The 20,817-nt window shown below is 43.0% G+C and overlaps 1 protein-coding gene across 3 annotated transcripts in view; it reads right to left on the bottom strand.

Annotated features, from left to right (window-relative positions):
* Window positions 1–20,817, bottom strand: part of pot1 (protection of telomeres 1 homolog) — a 399,782-nt gene that overhangs the window by 287,022 nt on the left and 91,943 nt on the right. For all 3 annotated transcript variants that reach the window (XM_068050910.1, XM_068050911.1, XM_068050912.1), the window contains exon 3: window positions 15,628–15,700. In XM_068050910.1, the coding sequence (XP_067907011.1) occupies window positions 15,628–15,700 (73 nt within the window). The remainder of the gene's footprint in view (window positions 1–15,627; window positions 15,701–20,817) is intronic.

Here is a 20,817-nt window from a genome sequence, read left to right on the forward strand (position 1 = left end):
TGCTGCCACTTACCACATAAGCAAGGAGCTGTATGGATACAAAATTGGCTGAGTGATAGAAAACAGAGAGTTGTGGTGAATGGCTGTTTTTTGGACTAGAAGGAGATGTACAGTGGTGTCCCCCAGAGTTCAGTACTGGGACAGCTGCTATTTTTGATGTACATTAATGACTTGGACTTGGGGGAAACAGGGCGCAATTTTGAAAACTGCAGATGACATGAAATTTGGAAGTGTAAAAAACATTGAAGAAGCTAGCAATAGACTTCAAGAGAACACAAATAGGCTGGTAGAATAGGCAGACACAGGGCATATGAAAGTAAATGCAGAAAGGTGTGAAGTGTTATATTTTGGTGCAAGGAATGAGGAGAGGCAATATAAGCTAAATGGTACAATTTTAAAGGGGATGTAAGAACAGAGAAAGCTGGGGGGGTTTGTGCATAAAATCATTGAAGATGGCAGGACAGTTTAGCAAAACAGTTAGTAACAGACACAGGATTGTTGGCTTTACAAATGGAGGCATAGAATGGAAAAACCAGGAAGTTATAGTAAATCCGTATAAAACATTAGTTTGGCCCCAGCTGGAATATTGTGTCAAATTCCAGGCACCACACTTCAGGAAGTTCATAAAGACTTCGGAGGGGATACAGAATACATTTATTGGAATGGTTCCAGGTTAAAGGGATTACAATTGCTTGGATAGGCTGGACAAGCTGGGGTTTTCGCCTCAGAGCAGAGAAGGCTAATAGGAGAATTGATGGAGGTGTTTTAAATCATGAATGGTTCAGATAGAGTCATATATGACATAGGAGGCCATTCGGCCCATCGAGTCCATGCCAGCTCTCCAAGGAGCAATCCAATCAGTCACACACCCCCTCTTGATCCCCTTAGCCCTGCAAGTTTATTTCCTCCAAGTGCCCATCCAATTTCCTTTTGAAATCATTGCTCGTCTCTGCTTCTACCACCCTCATGGGCACCAATTTCCAGGTTATTACCACTCGCTGTGTAAAAATGTTCTTCCTTACATTCCTCCTGCATCTCTTGCTTAAAGCTTTCAATCTGTGGCTCCTAGTGCTTGTACCATTAGTTAATGGGAACAGTTTTTCCTTGTCTAACTTTCCATGCCTGTCATAATCTTGTACACCGCTATAAAATCTCCCCTCAATCTCCTTTGCTCCAAGGAGAGCCAGCTTTTCTAACCTAACCTTGTAACTAAAATCCCCCAGCCCTGGAACCATTCTGGCAAATATCCTCTGCAGCCTCTCAAGGACCCTCACATCCTTCTTAAAGTGTGGTGACCAGAACTGGACGCCATACTCCAGTTGGGACCTAACCAGAGCTTTCTAAAGGTTCAGCATAACTTCCCTGCTTTTGTACTCAATGCCTTTATTTATGAAGCCCAAGATCCTATATGATTTGCTAACTAATCTCTCCACAAGTCCTGCAAATCCCAGGTCCCTCTGTTACTGCACACTTTTTAGGGCTGTACCATTAAGTCTGTATTGCCTCATCCGGTGCTTTCTGCCAAAATGAATCACCTCACACTTGTCTGTATTAAATTCCATCTGCCACCTGTCTGCCCATTCTGCTAGCCTGTCTATGTCCTGTTGCAGGCACTTTGTATCATCCTCACTGTTTGCCACATCTATGTTTGGTATCATCAGCAAACTTTGAAATTCTACTCTATATTCCAAGATCCAAGTCATTTATATATAGCAAAAAAGCAGCTGTCCTAGTACTGACCCTTGGGGAACACCACTGTCTACCATCCACCATTCTGAAAAACACGACTTGTGTTTTCTGTCCTTAAGACAATTTTTTATCCAATTGGAACATAGGAACAAAGCAACAGGAGTAGGCCATTCAGCTGGCTGAGCCTGCTACGCCATTCAATTAGATCATGGCTGATCATCTACCTCAATGCCACTTTGCCGTGTTATCTCCATAGCCCTTGAAGTCATTAGTCTCCAGAAATATATCATACGAACATATGGACTAGGAACAGGAGTAGGCTATTCGGCCCCTCGAACCTGCTTCACCATCCCATAAGATCATAGTTGATCTGTTTGTAGACTCAACTCCACTTTCCTGCCTACCCCTGAAATTCTTTGACTCCCTTTTTTGTCAAGAATCTGTCTACCTCTGCCTTAAAAACATTCAATGACCCTGCCTCCACTGCTCTCCGGGGACGAGAGTTCCACAGACTCATGACCCTTGGAGAAAAAAATTCTCATCTCTGTCCTAAATGGGAGACCCCTTATTTTAGTCTCTCCCACAAGGGGAAAACATCGTTTCCACATCCACCTTGTCAAATCCCATTAGGATCATATACGTTTCAAGCAGATCACCTCTCATCCTTCTAAACTCCAATGAATACAGACCCAATCTGTCAAACCTTTCCTCATAAGATAACCCTCTCATCCCAGGAATCAGTTGAATGAACCTTCTCTGAACTGCTTCTAATGCAATTATATCCTTTCTTGAGTAAGGAGACCAAAACTGTACACAATATGCTAGATGTGGTCTCACCAATGTCCTGTACAACTGTAGCAAAACATCTCTACTTTTATATTCCATTCCCCTTGCAATAAACGACAATATTGCATTTGCCTTCTTAATCACTTGCTGTACCTGCATACTAATTTTTTGTGTTTCGTGTACTAGGACACCCAGATCCCTCTGCATCTCAGAGTTCTGCAATCTCTCACCATTTAAATAATATGTTGTTTTTCTATTCTTCCAGTCAAAGTGGACAAGTTCACACTTTCCCACATTATACTCTATTTGCCAAATCTTTGCCCACTCATTTAAACCTATCTATATCCCTTTGCAGACTCATGTCCTCTTCACAACTTACTCTCCTACTCATCTTTATGTCATCAGCAAATTTAGCAACCAATCATTCTGTCCCTTCATTCAAGTCATTGATATAGATTGTAAATAGTTGAGGCTCCAGCACTGATCCCTGTGACACTCCACTAATTACAGTTTGCCAGCCTGAAAATGACCCATTTATCCCATTATATGTTGTCTGTTCCCTGTTAGCTAACCAATCCTCTATCCATGCTAATATGTTACCCCCTACACCATGAGTTCTTATTTTGTTTAGTAACCTTTGATGCAACACCTTGTCAAATGCCTTCTGGAAATCCAAGTACACCACATCCACAGGTTCCCCTTTATCCATATTGCTTGTTACTTCCTCAAAGGACTCTAATAAATTTGTTTCCCTTTCACAAAACCATGTTGACTCTGTCTGATTGCATTGAGATTTTCGAAATGACCTCTTATAACCTCCTTAATAATAGATTCCATCATTTTCCCTATGACAGATGTGAGGCTAACTGGCTTGTAGTTTCCTGCTTTCTGTATTCCTCTTTCTTGAATAGTGGAGTTACATTTGCTATTTTCCAATCTGATGGGACCTTTCCAGAATCTAGGGAATTTTGGAAAATTAAAAGCAATGCATCCACTATCTCAGCAGCCACTTCTTTTAAGACCCTAAGATAAAGACCATCAGGACCTGGGGACTTGTCAGCTTTTAGAATAATTTTTTCAGTACCCTTTCCATGGCAATGGTAATTGTTTAAAGTTCCTCCCTCCCTTTCACCTCTTGAATCACAATTTTTTCTGGGATGTTATTTGTATCCTCTACAGTGAAGACAGATGCAAAAAATCTGTTCAGTTCCTCCGCCATTTCCTTACTTTGCATTATTAACTCCCCAGACTCTCTCTCTAGAGGACTAACGCTCACTTTACTTACTCTTTTCCTTTTTAAATACCCATAGAATCTCTTACTATTCATTTTTATATTTCTAGCTAGCTTTCTCTCGTACTCTAATTTCTCTCTCAGTATTCTTTTCATCATTCTTTGCTTTGTTTTATACTCTGTCCAATCTTCTAACCTGTCACTACACTTCACTGAATTGTACACTATTTCTTTCAATTTTATACTATCTTTAATTTGCTTGGTTAGCCTCAGATGGTTTGTTCTTCCCCTACTAGAGTATTTCTTCCTCACTGGAATGTATCTTTGCTGACTGTTATGAAATATCTCCTTAAATGTCTGCTGCATCTCCACTGACCTATCCTTTAACCTAATTTCCCATTTTACTTTGTCTTCAGCCAGCTCTGGCTTCAAACCCTCATAATTACCCTTATTTAAGTTTAAAACACTAGTCTTAGATCCACTCTTCTCACCCTCAAACTAGATGTGAAATTCAATCAAATTGTGATCACTGCTACCTAGGAGCACCTTTATGATGAGGTCATTAATTAATCCTGTCTTGTTACACATTACCAGATTTAGAATAGCCTGCTCTCTGGTTGTCTCCAGAACGTGCTGCTCTCAGAAACTGTCCTGAAAACACACTATGAACTCATCATTCAGACGACCTTTGCCAATCTGATTCATCCAATCTATATGTGGATTAAAATCACCCATGATTATTGCCGTAACTTTCTCACAAGCCCCATTATTTCTTCCTCTGTACCCCGTCCTACAGTGTGGTTACTGTTAGGAGGCCTATAAACTACTCTCACAAGTGACCTCCTACCTTTACTATTTCTTAGCCCTACCCAAACTGATTCTACATCTTGATTTTTAGAACTAAGGTCAAATCTCTCTATTGGACTAATGCCATCCTTAATTAAAGAGCTAATTTCCACCTTTTCCTAGTTTCCTGTCCTTCCGAAATGACAGGTACCCTTGAATATTCAGATCCCAGTTTTTGTCATCTTGCAGCGATGTCTCTGTAATGGCTATCAGATCATACATATTTATTTCTATTTGAGCTAACAATTAATTTGTTTTGTTATGAATGCTACACGCATTCCAATACTGATCCTGCATTTCTGTCTTTTTACTATTTACGCAACTCTAGCCTTAGCTGCTTGCACACTCTTAATTTTGTATATTCCGTCCCTTCCTGCCATGCTCTGATTATTATTTCCCTTATTGCTACCTTGCTGTCTTGCCTTATCCTCTCTCTTTAATTTAACTTATCTTCTCTCACTTGATCCCTTGTCCCCACTATTTAGTTTAAAGCCCTCTCTACCGCCCTAGTTATATGACTCGCCACAACACTGGTCCCAGCACAGTCTGGGTGAAGACCATCCCAATTGTACAGCTCCCACCTTCACCAGCACTGGTGCCACTGCCCCATGAATCAAAACCCATTTCTCCCAGACTTTGAGCCATGCATTTAACTCTCCAATCTTATTTACCATACACCAATTTGCTTGTGGCTCAGGTAAGAATCCAGAGATTATTACCTGTGAAGTTCTGTTTTTTTAATTTAGCACCTAGATGTTCATACTCCCTGTGCAGTACCTCTTTCTTAGTCCTATCTATGTCATTGGTATCCACATGGACCACGACAACTGGATCCATCCCCTCCTACTGCAAGTTCCTTCTAGCCCAGAGTAGATGTCCCGAACCCTGGCACCAGGCAGGCAATACAGCCTCTGGACTCTCGATTTCTGTCTTGAACATGCTCAATGATTGAGCTTCCATAGCCCTCTGGGGTAGAGAATTCCAAATATTCACCACCCTGTGAGTGAAGAAATTCCTTCTCATCTCAGTCTTAAGTGGCCTACCCTTTATTCTGGGATTACGTTCCCTAGTTCTAGACTCACCAGTCAGGGGAAACATCTAATCTACATCCACCCTATCATGCCCTATAACAATTTTTCTAAGTTTTAATGAGATTACCTCTCATTCTTTGAAACTCGATAGAATATTGGCCCAGTTTCTGCAATCTCTCCTTACAAGACAATCCCACCATCCCAAGGATTAGTCTGGTGAACCTCCTTTGCACTCCCTCAATGGCAAGTAGATCCCTCCTTAGATAAGGAGACCAAACCTGTACATAACACTCCAAGTGTGGTCTCATCAAGGCTCTATACAACTGCAGCAAGACATCTTTACTTCTGCACTCAAATCCACTTGCAATAAAGGCCAACATACCTGCATACTAGCTTTTAGTGACTCAAGAACAAGGACACCCATATCCCTTTGGACATCAACACTTGCCAACCTTCACCATTTAAGTAATATTTTGTCTCTGTTTTTTCTACCAAAGTAGATACCTTCACACTTATTCACATTATATTCCATCTGTCATGTTCTTGCCCATTCACTTAGCCTGTCCAAATCCCCTTGAAGCCTCCTTACATCCTCCTCACAACTTACATTCCCACCTAGTTTTGTGTCATCAACAAATTTGGAATTATAATATTTGGTCCCCACATCCAAATCATTTATATAGATTGTGAACATCTGTGGCCCCAGCACTGATCCTTGTGGTACCACACTAGTAACAGCCTGCCATCCTGAGAATTACTTGTTTATTCCTACTCTCTGCTTTCTGTCTGTGAAACAATTCTCAATCCATACTAATATAATACCCCCAATGCCATGTATTCTAATTTTGTTTACTAACCTCCTTTGTGGGACCTTATATGCCTTCTGTAAATCCAAATACAACACATCCACTGGTTCTCCTTTATCAATGCTACAAGTAACATCCTCAAAAAAACTCCAACAGGTTTTTCAAACTCGATTTCCCTTTCATAAATCCATGTTGACTCTGCCCAATTTTACCATTATTTTCTAAGTGTCCAGTCATCACATCCTTTGTAATAGATTCTAATATTTTCCCTACTGCTGACATCAAACTAACAGGTTTGTAGTTCTCCATTCTCCCTCTCCCTCCCATCTTAAATAGTGGGGTTATATTTGCTACTTTCCAGTCTGCAGGAACATTTCCAGAATCTATAGAATTTTGAAAGATAACCACCAATGCATCTACCAGCTCTATAGCCACCTCAGTCAACACTCTGGGATGTAGCTCATCTGGTCCAGGGGATTTATCAACCTTCAATTCAGTTAACTTTTCAAGTACTACCTCTTTACGAATGCTAATTTCCTTCAGTTTCTCAGTTTCACAAGTCCCTTGGTTGCCTAATATTGGAAGACTTTCTGGGAGATTTTCTGTATCTTCTTCCATGAAGACAGACACAAAGTAATTGTTTAGTTGCTCTGCCATTTCCCTGTTCTCCACTATAAATTCTCCTGTCTCCGCCTGTAATGCACCCACATTTGTCCAAGCTATTTTTTTACTTTTTACATACCTAAAGAAGTTTTTACAGTCTGCCTTTATGTTTCTCGCAGGCTTGCATTTATATTCTCTTTTCCCTTTCTTTATCAGTTTCTTGGTCATCCTTTGCTGGGTTCTACATTGCTCCAAATCCTCAGGCTTACTACTTTTTCTAGCAACCTTTATAAGCCGCTTCCTTTTATCTAATGCAATCTTTAACTTTGTTTGTTTGCTGCGGTTGATTCACCTTTCCCACTGGGTGTCTGTGGCTTAGAGGAATATATATCTGTTGTAGACCATGTAATTCTTCTTTAAATACTAGCCATTGCCTGTCAAATATTTTAGTATATGTTCCCAATCCACCATAGCCAACTTGCCCCTCATACCTTCATAGTTTCTTTTGTTCAGATTTAAGACTCTAATTTCAGAATGAGCTGTATCACTTTCAAACTTAATGTGAAATTCTATCACAATATGGTCACAATGTCCCAAAGACTCCTTTACAGGAAGGTTATTAATTATCTCTTTCTCATTACATAATATTAAATCTAAAATAGCTTGAACACTTATTGGTTTGTCAACGCACGGCTCCAGAAACCCATCTCGTACACACTCCAGGAATTCATCCTCAACAGCATTAGTGCTGATTAAGTTTACCCACTCTATATGTAAATTTCAGTCGCCCATTATTACTGTATTACTAACGTTACATGCATCTCTAATTTCCTGAATTATACCTTGTCCTAACATTACCACTCCTGTTTGGTGGCCTACAAACAACTCCCATCAATATTTGCTGCCCCTTGCTGTTTCTCAGCTCCACCCAAACTGACTCTGCATCTTGATCCCTCGATCTAAGATCCTCTTTCACTAATGTACTGATCTCATCCCATATTAATCCTTATTGTTGGACACTGACCCTCCTGCTCCATGAGCCTCAATTTTGCTAACCAGCCTTTTATGTCGTACTTTATCAAATGCTTTCTTAAAATCCATATAGACAACATCCACCGCATTTCCTTCATCAACCTTCTCTGTTAATTCATTAAAATACTCAATTAGATTAGTCAAGTCTTTTTACAATTCCGTGCTGGCTCTCTTCAATTAACTCAAACCTCTCCAAGTGCCTGTTGATATTTTCCCTGATTATTGTTTCTGAAACTTGACCCACCACTGATGTTAAACTAACTGGCCTGTAGTTGCTTGGAATGTCCCTAGATCCTTTCTTGAATAAGGGTGTCACATTTGCCACTCTCCAATCCTCTGACATCTCCCCCATATCTGGGAAGATTTGAAGATTATGGAAAGACCTTCCTCCATCTGAACCCCTATTTACTTTAGCAACCTGGGATACAAGCCATTCAGACCACGTGACTTATCTACCCTAAGCATAGCCAGCCTTTCTAGTACCCTCTTTATCTATAATAGGTCCCACTCCACCTCTTACTACCCACTTACTATTTACATGCCGGTAGAACATTTTTGAGTTACCCTTTTATGTTGACTGCCATTCTATTGTCATATTCTCTCGTTGTCGGTCTTATTTTCCTCTTCACCTCCCCTCTCAACTTATTGTATTTGGTTTGGGTCTCACTTGAAGGATTCTCCTGACATGCATCATACACCCTCTTATTTTGTTTCATCATAACCTCTATCTCCCTCGTCATCCAGGGAGCCCTGTTTTTGGATCCCCTACCTTTCATCCTTGTTGGAATGTACCTAGCCTGTACCTGAATATCTCTTCCGTAAAGGTAACCCATTGTTCCGTTACAGTTGTTTCTGTCAGTTTTTCGTTCCATTTTATCCTGACTAGCTCCCTTCTCATCGTATTGAAATTAGCCCTCTTCCAATCTAGCCCTTGTACCTTATATCGTTCCTTGCTTTTCTGCATTATGAGTCTAAATCTTAAGATACGATGATCACTCTTACCCAACTGCTCACCCACAGATACTTGGTCCACTTGACAGTCCTAAATGAACAGAAATGTTTCCAATAGCTGAAGATTCAATAACCACACGGCACACATTTAAGATGATTGGCAAAAGAACTAGAGGCAATGTCAGGAAAAGCTCTTGTACACAACAAATCACAGAATCATAGCAGCTCACGAGTCCCATTCCCCTGCCTTTTCCCCATTGCCCTGCAACTTTTTTCTCTTCAACTAAATATCCAATTCCCTTTTGAAGGCCTTGATTTAATCTACCTCCACCACACTCTCAGGCAGTGCATTCCAGATCCTAACCACTCGCTGTGTAAAAAAAAGTTTTTCCTCACATCGCCATTGCTTCCTTTGCCAATCACCTTAAATCAGTGTCCTCTTGTTCTGGATTCTTTGGCCAATGGAACAGTTTCTCCCTATCTGCTCTGTTCAGACATCTCATGATTTTGAACACCTCTATCAAATCTCCTCTTAATCTTCTCTTCTCCAAGGAGAACAGCTCCAGCTTCTCCAATCTATCCACATAACTGAAGTTCCTCATCCCTGGAGCCATTCTTGTCAATCATTTCTGCACCCACTCTAATGCCATCACGTCCTTCCAAAAGTGTGGTGCCCAGAACTGAACATGATTGGTTAGGATTTAGAATGCAGTGCCTGATAGGGTGGTGGATATCGATTCAATAGTAGCTTTCAAAAGGGATTTGGTAAATGTTTGAAGGAGAAAAAAATTGCAGGGATATGGGGAAAGAGCAGGAAAGTGAGATTAACTGCACTGTACCTCCTAACAGCTGGCGCAGACTCAATGGGCCAAATGGCCTCCTTCTGTGTTGCATTATTCTATGAAAGATCAGGACTAGAAAAATAAGATTGGAGAATGAGGAACAGAACAGAGACCAGCATCAAAGCCTGGCTGCACTGTATCAACCCACTCCTACTAACCAAAACAGAAAAAAACAGAGAGCTTTGACCTGTCACCAAGGTTTCAAAGCTCTGTAAAATCCCCAATTAACTGGCTATAAAATACACTGGATATAAGCAGCATGATTTGGAGAATCAATGCTACAGCACTATTACCTTGTATCCAACCCACATTCTCTATGAGCAGAAGACATGGTTGGAAGCAGGGAACTGAGGAATTACCCCTTAATTACCTATATACAGAACATGCTTACAAAGCAAAAGTAAAACTGCTCTGCGATCATCCTATTCCAGGCCTCATTTTAATGAGTTGTTACTTACGGAGCTAAAAGGGTTAAATTAAAAGGACAGGTTGGATAGACTAGGCTCGTACTAACACTGAATAAAGAAGAGTAAGGGGTGATCTAATTGAGCCGTTTAAGATGATGGAAGGAATTGACAGTATAGATAGAGGTAAACAATTTCATCTGGTAGGTGGGTCCAGAACAAGGGGGCATAAATTTTAAATTAGAGCCAGGCCGTTCAGGAGTGATGCCAGAAAGCATCTCTTCGCCCAAAGGATGGTGGAAATATAGAATTCTTTTTCCCAGAAACTGTTGAGACTCAGTCAATTGAAAATTGCAAAACTGAGATGGATAGATTTTTGTTACGCAAGGGTAATAAGAAATTGGAACCAGGCAGGATAACTGGAGTTAACTGAATGTTGGAACATGGTTGGAGGGGCTGAATGGCCTACTCATGTTCCTATTTCAATGAATGCAGTAAATGTTTCTAATGAATACTTACCATTTAATGATGTAGGGAGCTTATTAAACCTTAATTTTTAAGCACACTAGCTTTTCGAATAAATTTAAATATGTTAGAAGTTCACGCAAAATTTGGCTGATTTAATAAGCAATCCATACTTTTGACTTAAAAATGTTTTTAAAGCATCAATTTAAACTGCCTTATCAAGGGAGGTCATGCAAAAAGGTGAAATGATGTGGTGACAGATGTTGATAGAATGATTCAGAATTTCAGCTTCAATCAGTTGGAACGAAGGTTAACTCTATTTAGCCATTCAAAAGACAATTGGCTCATACTGCTAGAATTCAAACTTTGAAGGGATGAGTTAAATTGACCACAGTAAATTGGACTGAACTGTTCATGGGCAAACCGACAATTTGAAGAACTCAAACAAGTATTTGGTACAATAGAAAACCAGCCCATACCCCTGAAAAGTAAATAGTGCGACTTAAGATGGCAAATCTCTATACATGTTGATTTCCGCCCCAGGGTACTAAAAGTAGTTGTTGAGGAAATTAAAAATGTATTGGTCAATTTTTCAAAGCTCTCAATCTTTAGGAATTGTGCCTTTCGATTGGAAAATTGAAAATATCATTCTATTATTTAAGAAGGGAAGGAGGAAAAATCAGGAAACCACAGGTCTGTCGGTTTAGCATCAGTTGTGGGCAAGTTAATAGGAGCCATCATCAAGGACAGAGAGGCTGAGCATGTGAACAAGTAAAAGCTAATCAGAGAAAGTCAGCATGGATTTGCAAAGGTCATGTCAGGCTAATTAATTGAGGATGCCACTATCTCAGTGGAAAGAGGAGTGTCAAGATGTTGTTTATATGGACTTTCAGAGGCATTTGATGAGGCTCCTCACAAGAGATTATTAAAAATAATAGCCCACAGAGTTGAAGGTACCATTGTGACATGATTCGGTAATTGGTATTCCACAAAGATCTGTAGTGGAGCCTCAGCTTTCCACCATATATACCAATGACTTGAATGAAGAGGTATTTTTGCAAAAGAAGGTGCATGCATACTTCTGGTGCGGGTTGCACCTGACGTCATTTTGGGTAGATTAGTAGTGCGGTCACAGTGAGCGTGCACCCTAAGTATGTAGAGTAGCAGATCATGTTGTCAGTCAGCGTGCAATACTGATTTGACGCCAACTATGTCATTTTCAAACTGGAGTAACTCCTGACAAGGCAGAGCATGCACAGAGCGATCGCAGACGTCATTAGTGCGTGCAAACATTTGCCAGCTTACCAATATGAATGCGTGCATATGTGCGCTGACATCACCACGCAATGTTGTCCTCATCCCTCAATGGCCGCCTCCATTCCCCCGAACTGTACCCCGCTCCCTCCTGCCATCCCCGCCTCAATCGCTGCCTTCAATTTCCTGCTCCTGCCTACTCACTGCTCCATCCCGTCTCTCCGCTCCCCCCACCCCCCACCCACTCCCCCACATCCCCTCGGCCACTCACTCCCTGCCGTGCAACTTCCTCCTGCCTCGCCACATCCCCCCCTCGGCCGCTCACTCCCTGCCTTGCAACTTCCTCCTGCCTCGCCACATTCCCCCCCTCGGCCGCTCACTCCCTGCCTTGCAACTTCCTCCTGCCTCGCCACATTCCCCCCCTCGGCCGCTCACCCTGCCTCGCCACACCATTCCCCCTCCCCACCCCCCTTAGCCGCTCACTCCCTGCCTCACCTCTCCCCCTTGGGCCACTCACTCCCTGCCTCGCTACAATCCCGCCCCCCCCCCCCCCCCCTTGGATGCTCACACCTGGCCTCACCACTTCCCTCACCAATCCGCCCGCCTCCCGCCCCCGCCACTTCTCCAGCCAGCGAGGCAGGGAGCGAGCAGCTGGGGGGGGGGGTGGGAAGTGCAGAGTGAGCAGTCACCGAAGGCAGGGGCTAAGAGAAGTGAAGATAGCGGGAGGAAGCAGGGTACGGCTAGGGGAGGGATGGAGGCAGCAATTACAGCCATTGAGGGGGTTTTGAGGGAATTTGTTTTTTTGTCAAATTGAGCAGCGCCATCTTTATTAGTGGCAGCTGCCTGAGACGTCGCAGACAGTGATGTTACAGTTGATGAGGCTGCATTAACACTGTGCCACCTATTGGTTGCATTGTCAGCGAACGCAGCCTTTTCAAGCAAAACGCTCAAGATAACGCCCTCTCCCAACTTCACACAGCTGAACAATGCATACAGCAGCAGGAAGGACTGCCCCTCCGCCATTTAAAGGGGTCATCGACCACTTTCAGGTTAGTTGCTGATTGTTTTCTACTAGCTGATAATGAGTTAGGAGAAGTGTTTGGGGATTTGTACTGCTGTCCAGGGAGTAGTGTGGCACAGGATGAAGGCCTTGGTTCTGACTTCATCGGTTCTGCTCAAACCACTTGCTCCCAATCATGACTACAGTAGTTCATATCGCCCTGGGCCTACAACAGGCGGAATGAGCAGAGGTGGCACAGAGGATGACAAGCTGCTCAAAGAGGGAAGAGTAGGAAAAAGGCTCTCAGCAGGAGGCCACATCCAGCCAGGCTTTTCAGGGATAATTTTTCCTATCTCAACCTCAGTGAGGAACAATGTATTTGATGTCTCCATTTCACTAAGGAGGTGCTCACTGAAATCTGCCACCTGTTGCAGGCAGAACTGCAGCCTCAGAGCAGGGTGAGGACGGCACTGGCAGTGGCTGCGCAGGTGACCATTGCCATTAACGTTTATGTGCCTGGCTTCTTGCAGGCTGGAGAAGGCAATATTTCCAACATCTCCCAGTTCACCGTCCACTGTTGCATAAAGGAGGTCACTGATACTCTGTATTTCAAGACAGCCAAATACATTTCATTCTCTCTTGCCAGTGACAAGCAGGCGGAGCAAGTACACTGTTTCACAACAGCAGGCTTCTTCATTGTGTCGGGAGCCATTAGCTGCTCTGTCACTTCATGGGTGCTGCATGTAAATTCATAGATGTACTGCAACTGAAAGGATTCCATTCCCTCTGCTGCATCCTGCACAATCTCGCCATCATGAGGGTATTGCCCTTGCCACCAAGCATACAGCGAGTAGCTAGAAGGTGGAGGAAACCAACACATCCCCTTTCTGGCTGCGAGTGAGAACGCGAGTGACGGTGTTTTTCTTCATCATTGTCTTCCTGCGCATTCACCTCTTTCTCTTCCACCACTGCCTGGTCAGGTGGCAGTTCTTAGGTTTGTGAAAGTAGAAATGCAGAAGAGTGTGGTTGTGGTGAGGGGAGGGATGGAAAACAAGAGGTGCATTCTTACACCATCTGCAGCTTGTAAACCAGAAGAGATTATGTGATTGAGGGGGCTGGGGGGTGGGGGAGGTGGGGGGTAGTGAGATGTGAGAAGGAGGATTAGGTATGAAGATACCACTAGCTTCAATGGTTTCAGCCCCACCACTGACCATGGCCTCAGTCGTGGCCACTGCAGTGATGGTGAGAACTGTCTCCTCCATGGGGGAAAGACATGCTGCTGTGCCTGTCCCCTGCCAGTTAGTTCCTATTGCTTCCAGTTATGTGCCACCTTGCCCTGCAAGAGAGAGGGAAATTTGTCAGTGACTGTCGTGTAGTGCATTTGGGTGATGTGCCTGTCAGGGTTGAATAACTGGTAGTGTGTACAAACTGTGAGGTGTCAGTTTGTGACTTGCAGCAGTGATAAGTGTGTGAGGGTGAGGTGAACCCATGAAGGTGAGGTATGAGCCGCAGTTGATAGAGATTGCTGGTAGGTGAGTGAAGAGGGTTGGGGGGGTTGCAGGAAACGGTGAATTCAGCAGCATCCGAGGCTAGTGGTACAGCAGGTAGGATATGGAATTTGAAGATGCATTCACGGACCCAGGCCATATGTGTGAGGTCACTGAAATTCTTGTAGCACTGCATCCAGGTCCTCGGGGCTACAATGTTGGCATTGACTGCAACGGCTAGCAGCTCTCGTTGCCTTTGCAGTATTTGTCTGAAGCGCCTCCTGGTCTGCTATAAATGGAGGACCTCTCCCCTCCTGCACCAAGATCTCTAGTGCTATGTTGAAGAACCGTGGCGCACATTCTCTGTCCTGTTGTGCCATTTCTCAACGTTCTTTCTGCTCACACAATCTTTCCCCAACCAATTCCAGCACCTTCTGCAGCTAGAATGCATCTTTCATTTAACGTGCAAGCTGACTTTAAGTAATGCAGACTTGCTTTAAATGGTGCTGAGGCGTGCAACCATTTAATAGTGCTACAATCATAGTAATGAGCAGGTAGCACAATGTTTGTATGCTGCCGACACCAGAAGGAATAACTGCAGGTTAATTAGACATCGCAATCCCCATGGCTGTTTTCGGGGGGCTGTTCAATTTTGCCCCACAGATTTACATATCCAAGTTTTCAAATTATTCTAAGTAGGAGGCACTGTACATTGCATAGATGAGAGCAGGAAGTTACAAAGAGACATAGGCAAGACATGTGACTGGGCAAAACTATGGCAGAGAGAGTTCAATGTGAGGATGTGGAGGTCATACACTTTGGATCAAAGAAAGACAAATCAGAATTTTTTTTTTTTTAACAGCGAGAGACTAGGAATTGTAGGGGAGTAAAGGAATTTGATTGTTCAGGTACAAAAATTACTCAAAGCTCATGCACAAGTACAAAACAAAAATCAAAAAGGTCGATGGAATCTTGGCCTTGCTCTCAAGGGTGCTGGAGTACAAAAAGGAAGTAGAATACTGATAAAACATCTCATGCACATTAAAATAGCAGCAATTTAAAAAGTTTTACAAGTTGTCAGATAATGAAACTCAAAATTGGAATGTTAACCATTTACCACCAAGTTTATCAAATTAAGACATGGAACACCTTTGTTTTATTTCTAAGTTACAATCTGTCAATCAACCAATGTCAACTTACCTTCCAATACCATTTTGAGTACTTTTTCTCCTGTTCCAAGCTCATGTGGTGGGTACTTCATCAAAATAGTTCCCTAAAGAGCAGAAACAAAGGTATAATGGCAATTAAACAATGGCTGCTGTGATATCACATATGGAGCCAGTTTGAACATGTTCGAGATCTGGTTGTTAAGCCTTTCTTTCTCTGATGGCTGCCTAAGGATCCTAGGTGAGAAAAAGCAGACTGAGTAAAAATCCCAGGAGCCAAGAACCCACTGCAAAAAAAACTGTCCTTGTAATGATCTGATGAATGCAACTGAGGAGCTTGTAACAAGCTGTACATTACAGCAAATATAAACTCTCCTGTGAGTCCCAATTGACTTAAGAGTGTTAAACATTGGTCAGGTAATTCCCCGCAAGCTGAGGGCAGGGAAAAGATATGGTGCCAGTTATATCAGTGGAGGTCCACTCTCTTGGACACAAGTTGACACAAGACTTGAGGTGGGCACTGCATTAAAACAAAGATTCACATTTTTAAAAAAAAATTCAAGAGGCCATTCCTTCTGCTGCTTTTGATGGACTACTGAAATAAGCAGCGACTTATCCAGGGCCACGAAACAACAGCACGTTCCAAAATACCATTACCTTCCAATTCCAGCAACAGTTCATCACCACCTTATCTCACTCACCAGAAAATTATAAAGACTGATGCAGCATTTCAATGTTGTTATGGGTTTGTAAAGGTGTGTGGATGCTTGTGTGTAAGATCATTTGTGTTGCACCTGTTCATGCAAATTACCATAATAACAAATTGTGTAAAGCAGGTATTGGTATTTAGCTCATCCTACTGGATTTTGGAGTATAGATTTTTTTTCCAGATGTTGTAGTTTCTTTTCCTCTGATGTGGATTTTCTTGTTGATATTTTGAACAAGCAAGTAGGCCATTCAACACAATTTTACTTTTACTTGTATTACATTTCTAATTTTTCCCAGTTCTAATGAAAGGTCACAGACCTGAAATGTCAACCGTTTCTCTCTCCACAGATGCTGCCAAAGCTGCTGAGTATTTCCAGCATTTTCTGTTTTTATTTAAGACTGTGAATCTGATGGAACAACTATAATGGTCGAGAAACTTTCTGCAGTTAACACAGTACATTGTTCCAAGCCATTAATCTATAAAAGTATAATAAACATGAAGCATTCAGCACAGAAAGTGAAAGCAAACAAGTGCTCAGGCACAGTAATGTCTCGCTCTCTTTTCAACAGGCCACTGGTGCTGTTAGCAGACAGAATGTCTTCTGTTATATCAATCTGTTGCAGACAAACCAACTCAAACAGTGCCCAGAGAGGTTTTCTTTGGCGACATATGGCTACATTTTCTAAATATTAATGTGCATTTAATGCAAGTATCATTACATTGTCGCATGTCAGCACAGAATTCTCCCTCAATGTGAAGTCCTCATCTAATCCAGTAAAAAACACTTCATTTCTGGCTTGCTAGGAGAAGCCATTTTAATCCTGTAGGTTACAGCTGTTTCCAGCTCTGTGCAGCACCGTGGAACATTTACTGAACTAAAAGCACTATAGAACTGCAAGACGTTGCTGAAAATGCATAGGGCGGCATAGTGGCGCAGTGGTTAGCACTGTAGCCTCACAGCTCCAGGGACCCGGGTTCGATTCCGGGTACTGCCTGTGTGGAGTTTGCAAGTTCTCCCTGTGTCTGCGTGGGTTTTCTCCGGGTGCTCCGGTTTCCTCCCACAAGCCAAAAGACTTGCAGGTTGATAGGTAAATTGGCCATTATAAATTGTCACTAGTATAGGTAGGTGGTAGGGAAATGTAGGGACAGGTGGGGATGTTTGGTAGGAATATGGGATTAGTGTAGGATTAGTATAAATGGGTGGTTGATGTTCGGCACAGACTCGGTGGGCCGAAGGGCCTGTTTCAGTGCTGTATCTCTAATCTAATCTAATCTAAAACCTGCAGGTTTATCTCAAAGCTCCTGCTTCACATTTCTGGATGGCTGTTTCTCAGTGGCTTTCATGGTGATTCACTGTGCTAACAATGGAACACTGTAACTCTGGCACCTGTGGGTGACTTTTGCAGTCTGGTTATTGGTGGAAGATGCTTGGAACGGATGGGGAGGGAATTTTTTTTATACTTCGTCAGAATAATGTGAATCCTGAGGCCACCATCTTGGCAATTATTGAGTTTGTATACAACTCATGCTTCCAGAGAAAGTTTATTCAAATTTCAGAGAGTACAGCCAATGCCTTCTGCCAGGCAGCTCCAGAATGCTAGACTTTAGAGAACATGTACTGCCAACAAAGCTAATGGCTTCTTATAAAATGCATTGTAAAATGTACCTTCTACTACTACAGATATAACAATGAAACAGCACTTTAGTTTTTTGTTATTATTCAGTCTCAGCATGTGTGCATCACAGGAAGGCCAGTATTTATTGCCTATCCCTAGTTGCCCTAGAGAAGGTGGCAGCGAGACTCCGTCTGGAAATGCTGCCATCCTCGTGGTGAAGGTGCTCCCGCAATGCTGTTAGTGTTTCAGAATTGTGACCCAGTGAAGATGAAGTCAGGATGGTGTGCGAGTTGGAGGGGAACTGAGAAGTGGAGGTGTTAACATTAAAGGCCTGCTACCCAGCCCGAACCTGACGGGACCAGACGACATGTGTCGGGTTCGGGTCGGGTCCGGCATTCAGGCTCAGGTCGGGTCGGGGCCAGATCGGACACGCTCTATCACCACCTCAGGTAAGTGACTTTAATGTTAATTTACTTTTTGGACTTTAAAGGTTTTGTTACAGTCATTTTAAGCTTGTGCAGGTAAGGAACAAAGAGAAAAATGGATGGTCGGGTCGAGCGCGGGAGATGGAAGGACTCAGGCCGGGTTGTGCTCGGGGTCGGATGGGGTTCTGTTGGGCTCGGGTCAGGTCTCATTTGCAGACCCGAACAGGCCTTTAGTTCCCACGTATCTGCTGCCCTTATCCTTCTAGGTGGAAGAAGTCATTGGTTTTGGAGGTGCTGCTGAGGAAGCCTTGGCAACTGTGCAAGGCACTGCATCCTGCACATGGAACACACTGCAGCCACAGTACACCAAAAGTGGAGGCGGTGGATGTTTAGGCAAGTCCATGAGCTGCTGACCAAATGGACTGCTTAAATATATAGCCCCTCACCTCCTTAAATAGCCACAGCATTTATGTGGCTGGTCTCTTGAGTTTATGGTCAGTGGTGACCCTTCTGGACGTTGATGGAGTACGACCCAATGATGGTAATGCCATTGAAAGGGGAAGTGATTAGGCTCTTTCCCGTTGGGGATGGTCATTGCCTAATATTTGTGTGGTGCAAATGTTACTTGCCACATATCAGCCCAAGCCAGTACTTACTATATGCAGGCATAGACTGCTTCATTACCTGAGGAACTGCAAACAGAGCTACACATTGTGCAATCATCAGCAAACATCCCCACTTCTTGACTTTAAGGTGGAGGAAAGGCCAAAGAGTAAACAGCTAATGATAGTTAGGCCTCAGAATTTCCTGCCGAGATGATTGGCCTCCAACAACCACAACCATCTTCCTCCAGCCACTGGAGAGGGTCCCCTGATCCCCAATGACTTGAGTTTTACTAGGGTTCCTGTTGATAAACATCCCAAGGTACTACTCAGATACAAAATCAAGGAGGGAGAGATTAGGAAGAGTGATAAAAAGTGTGGTCAAAGAGATGAATTTTAAGGATCTTGAAGGAGGAGTGGGAGATGTGTTTAGGGAATTAATTACAGAGAGTGGGACCCAGACAATGGAAGGCACAGCTTGCAACATTGCAGCTAAGTGAGGGTGGATGGAATCATTCATATAGGATATGAATTAAAAGGTTGGAGTCACTGAAGTTGAGAATTGGGAGATGGGTTGCAGGGGCGGAGATGTTTTCCAGAAACAGGGAGGGCAAGACTATAAAAGATTTAAGTACAAGAAGAGAATTGCAAATTAGAAGATTAAAGGTACCAGGAGCCAACATAGGTCAGCAAGGACATGGGAAATATGAGTGACAATTGGTGTCGAACAGGATGTAGGCAACAGTGTTTTGGATGAGCTGAGGTATATGGAGGGTTCGGGATTTGAGGACAGCCAGGAGAGTATCAGAATTAAAACTGATAGTGCCGGAAATACTCAGCAGGTCAGGCAGCATTTGTGGAAAGAAGCAGAGTTAATGTTTCAGGTCTATGACCTTTCATCAGAACTGGCAAAGCTGAGAAAGGTATTAGGTTTTAAGCAAGTGAAGGGGGCGGCAGGGTGGGAAAAAGAACAAAAGGGAAGGTGTGCGATGGGGCAGAGGGCAGGAGAAATTAAATGACAAATATATCATGGGACAAAGGCAAAGGGAGTGTTAATGGTTGCGGTGAAGGACAAAGCATTAGTCCAGAGAGAGTGTTCATGGCAGAATGTGCCTGCCTTAGAATCCGTTTCTCATGTTGTGCTTTTGGACAGAGCTGTTCATTATTCTGTCATTAACACTCCCTCTGCACTAATGCTTTGTCTTTCATCACACCATTTAGCATACTCTCTTTGCCTTTGCCCCATGACGTCCTTGTCAGTTAATCTCTCCGGCCCACTGTCCTATCACATACCTTCCCTTTTGTTCTCTTTCCCCTCCACCCTGATTTATTTGCTTAAAACCTATTACATTTCTAATCTTTGTCAGTTCTGACAAAAGGTCACAGACCTGAAACGTTAACACTGTTTCTCTCTCCACAGATGCTGCCTGACCCGCTGAGTAATCCCAGCACTTTCTGTTTTTATTTCAGATTTCCAGCATCTGCAGTATTTTGCTTTTATTACAGTATCAGAATTGTTGAGTCTGGAACTCACAACGGTATGGATGAGAGTTTTAGCAGAGATGGGCTGAGGCAGGGGTATAGGCAGGTGTTGTTGCAGAGGATAAAGGGTTTGAAGCTCATTTCAGGGGTCAATATTACACCAAAGTAGTTAACAGTCTGGTTCAACCAGAGAAAATGGCCAAGAAGGGGCTGGAATTGGTTCCAAAGGTGAGATTTGTGACCGAGGCTGAGGACAAGGTATTGGTCTCCCCAACGTTCAGCTGTGTTCACCCAAGACTAGATGTCTGACAGTCAGACAGCACAGAAGCAGTGGAGAGAACAAGAGATGGATGCAGAATTCCACATTAAATTACAATTAAATTAAATTAG

Source organism: Heterodontus francisci, chromosome 18 (assembly GCF_036365525.1).
Source record: "Heterodontus francisci isolate sHetFra1 chromosome 18, sHetFra1.hap1, whole genome shotgun sequence".
Classification (NCBI taxonomy): Eukaryota; Metazoa; Chordata; class Chondrichthyes; order Heterodontiformes; family Heterodontidae; genus Heterodontus; species Heterodontus francisci.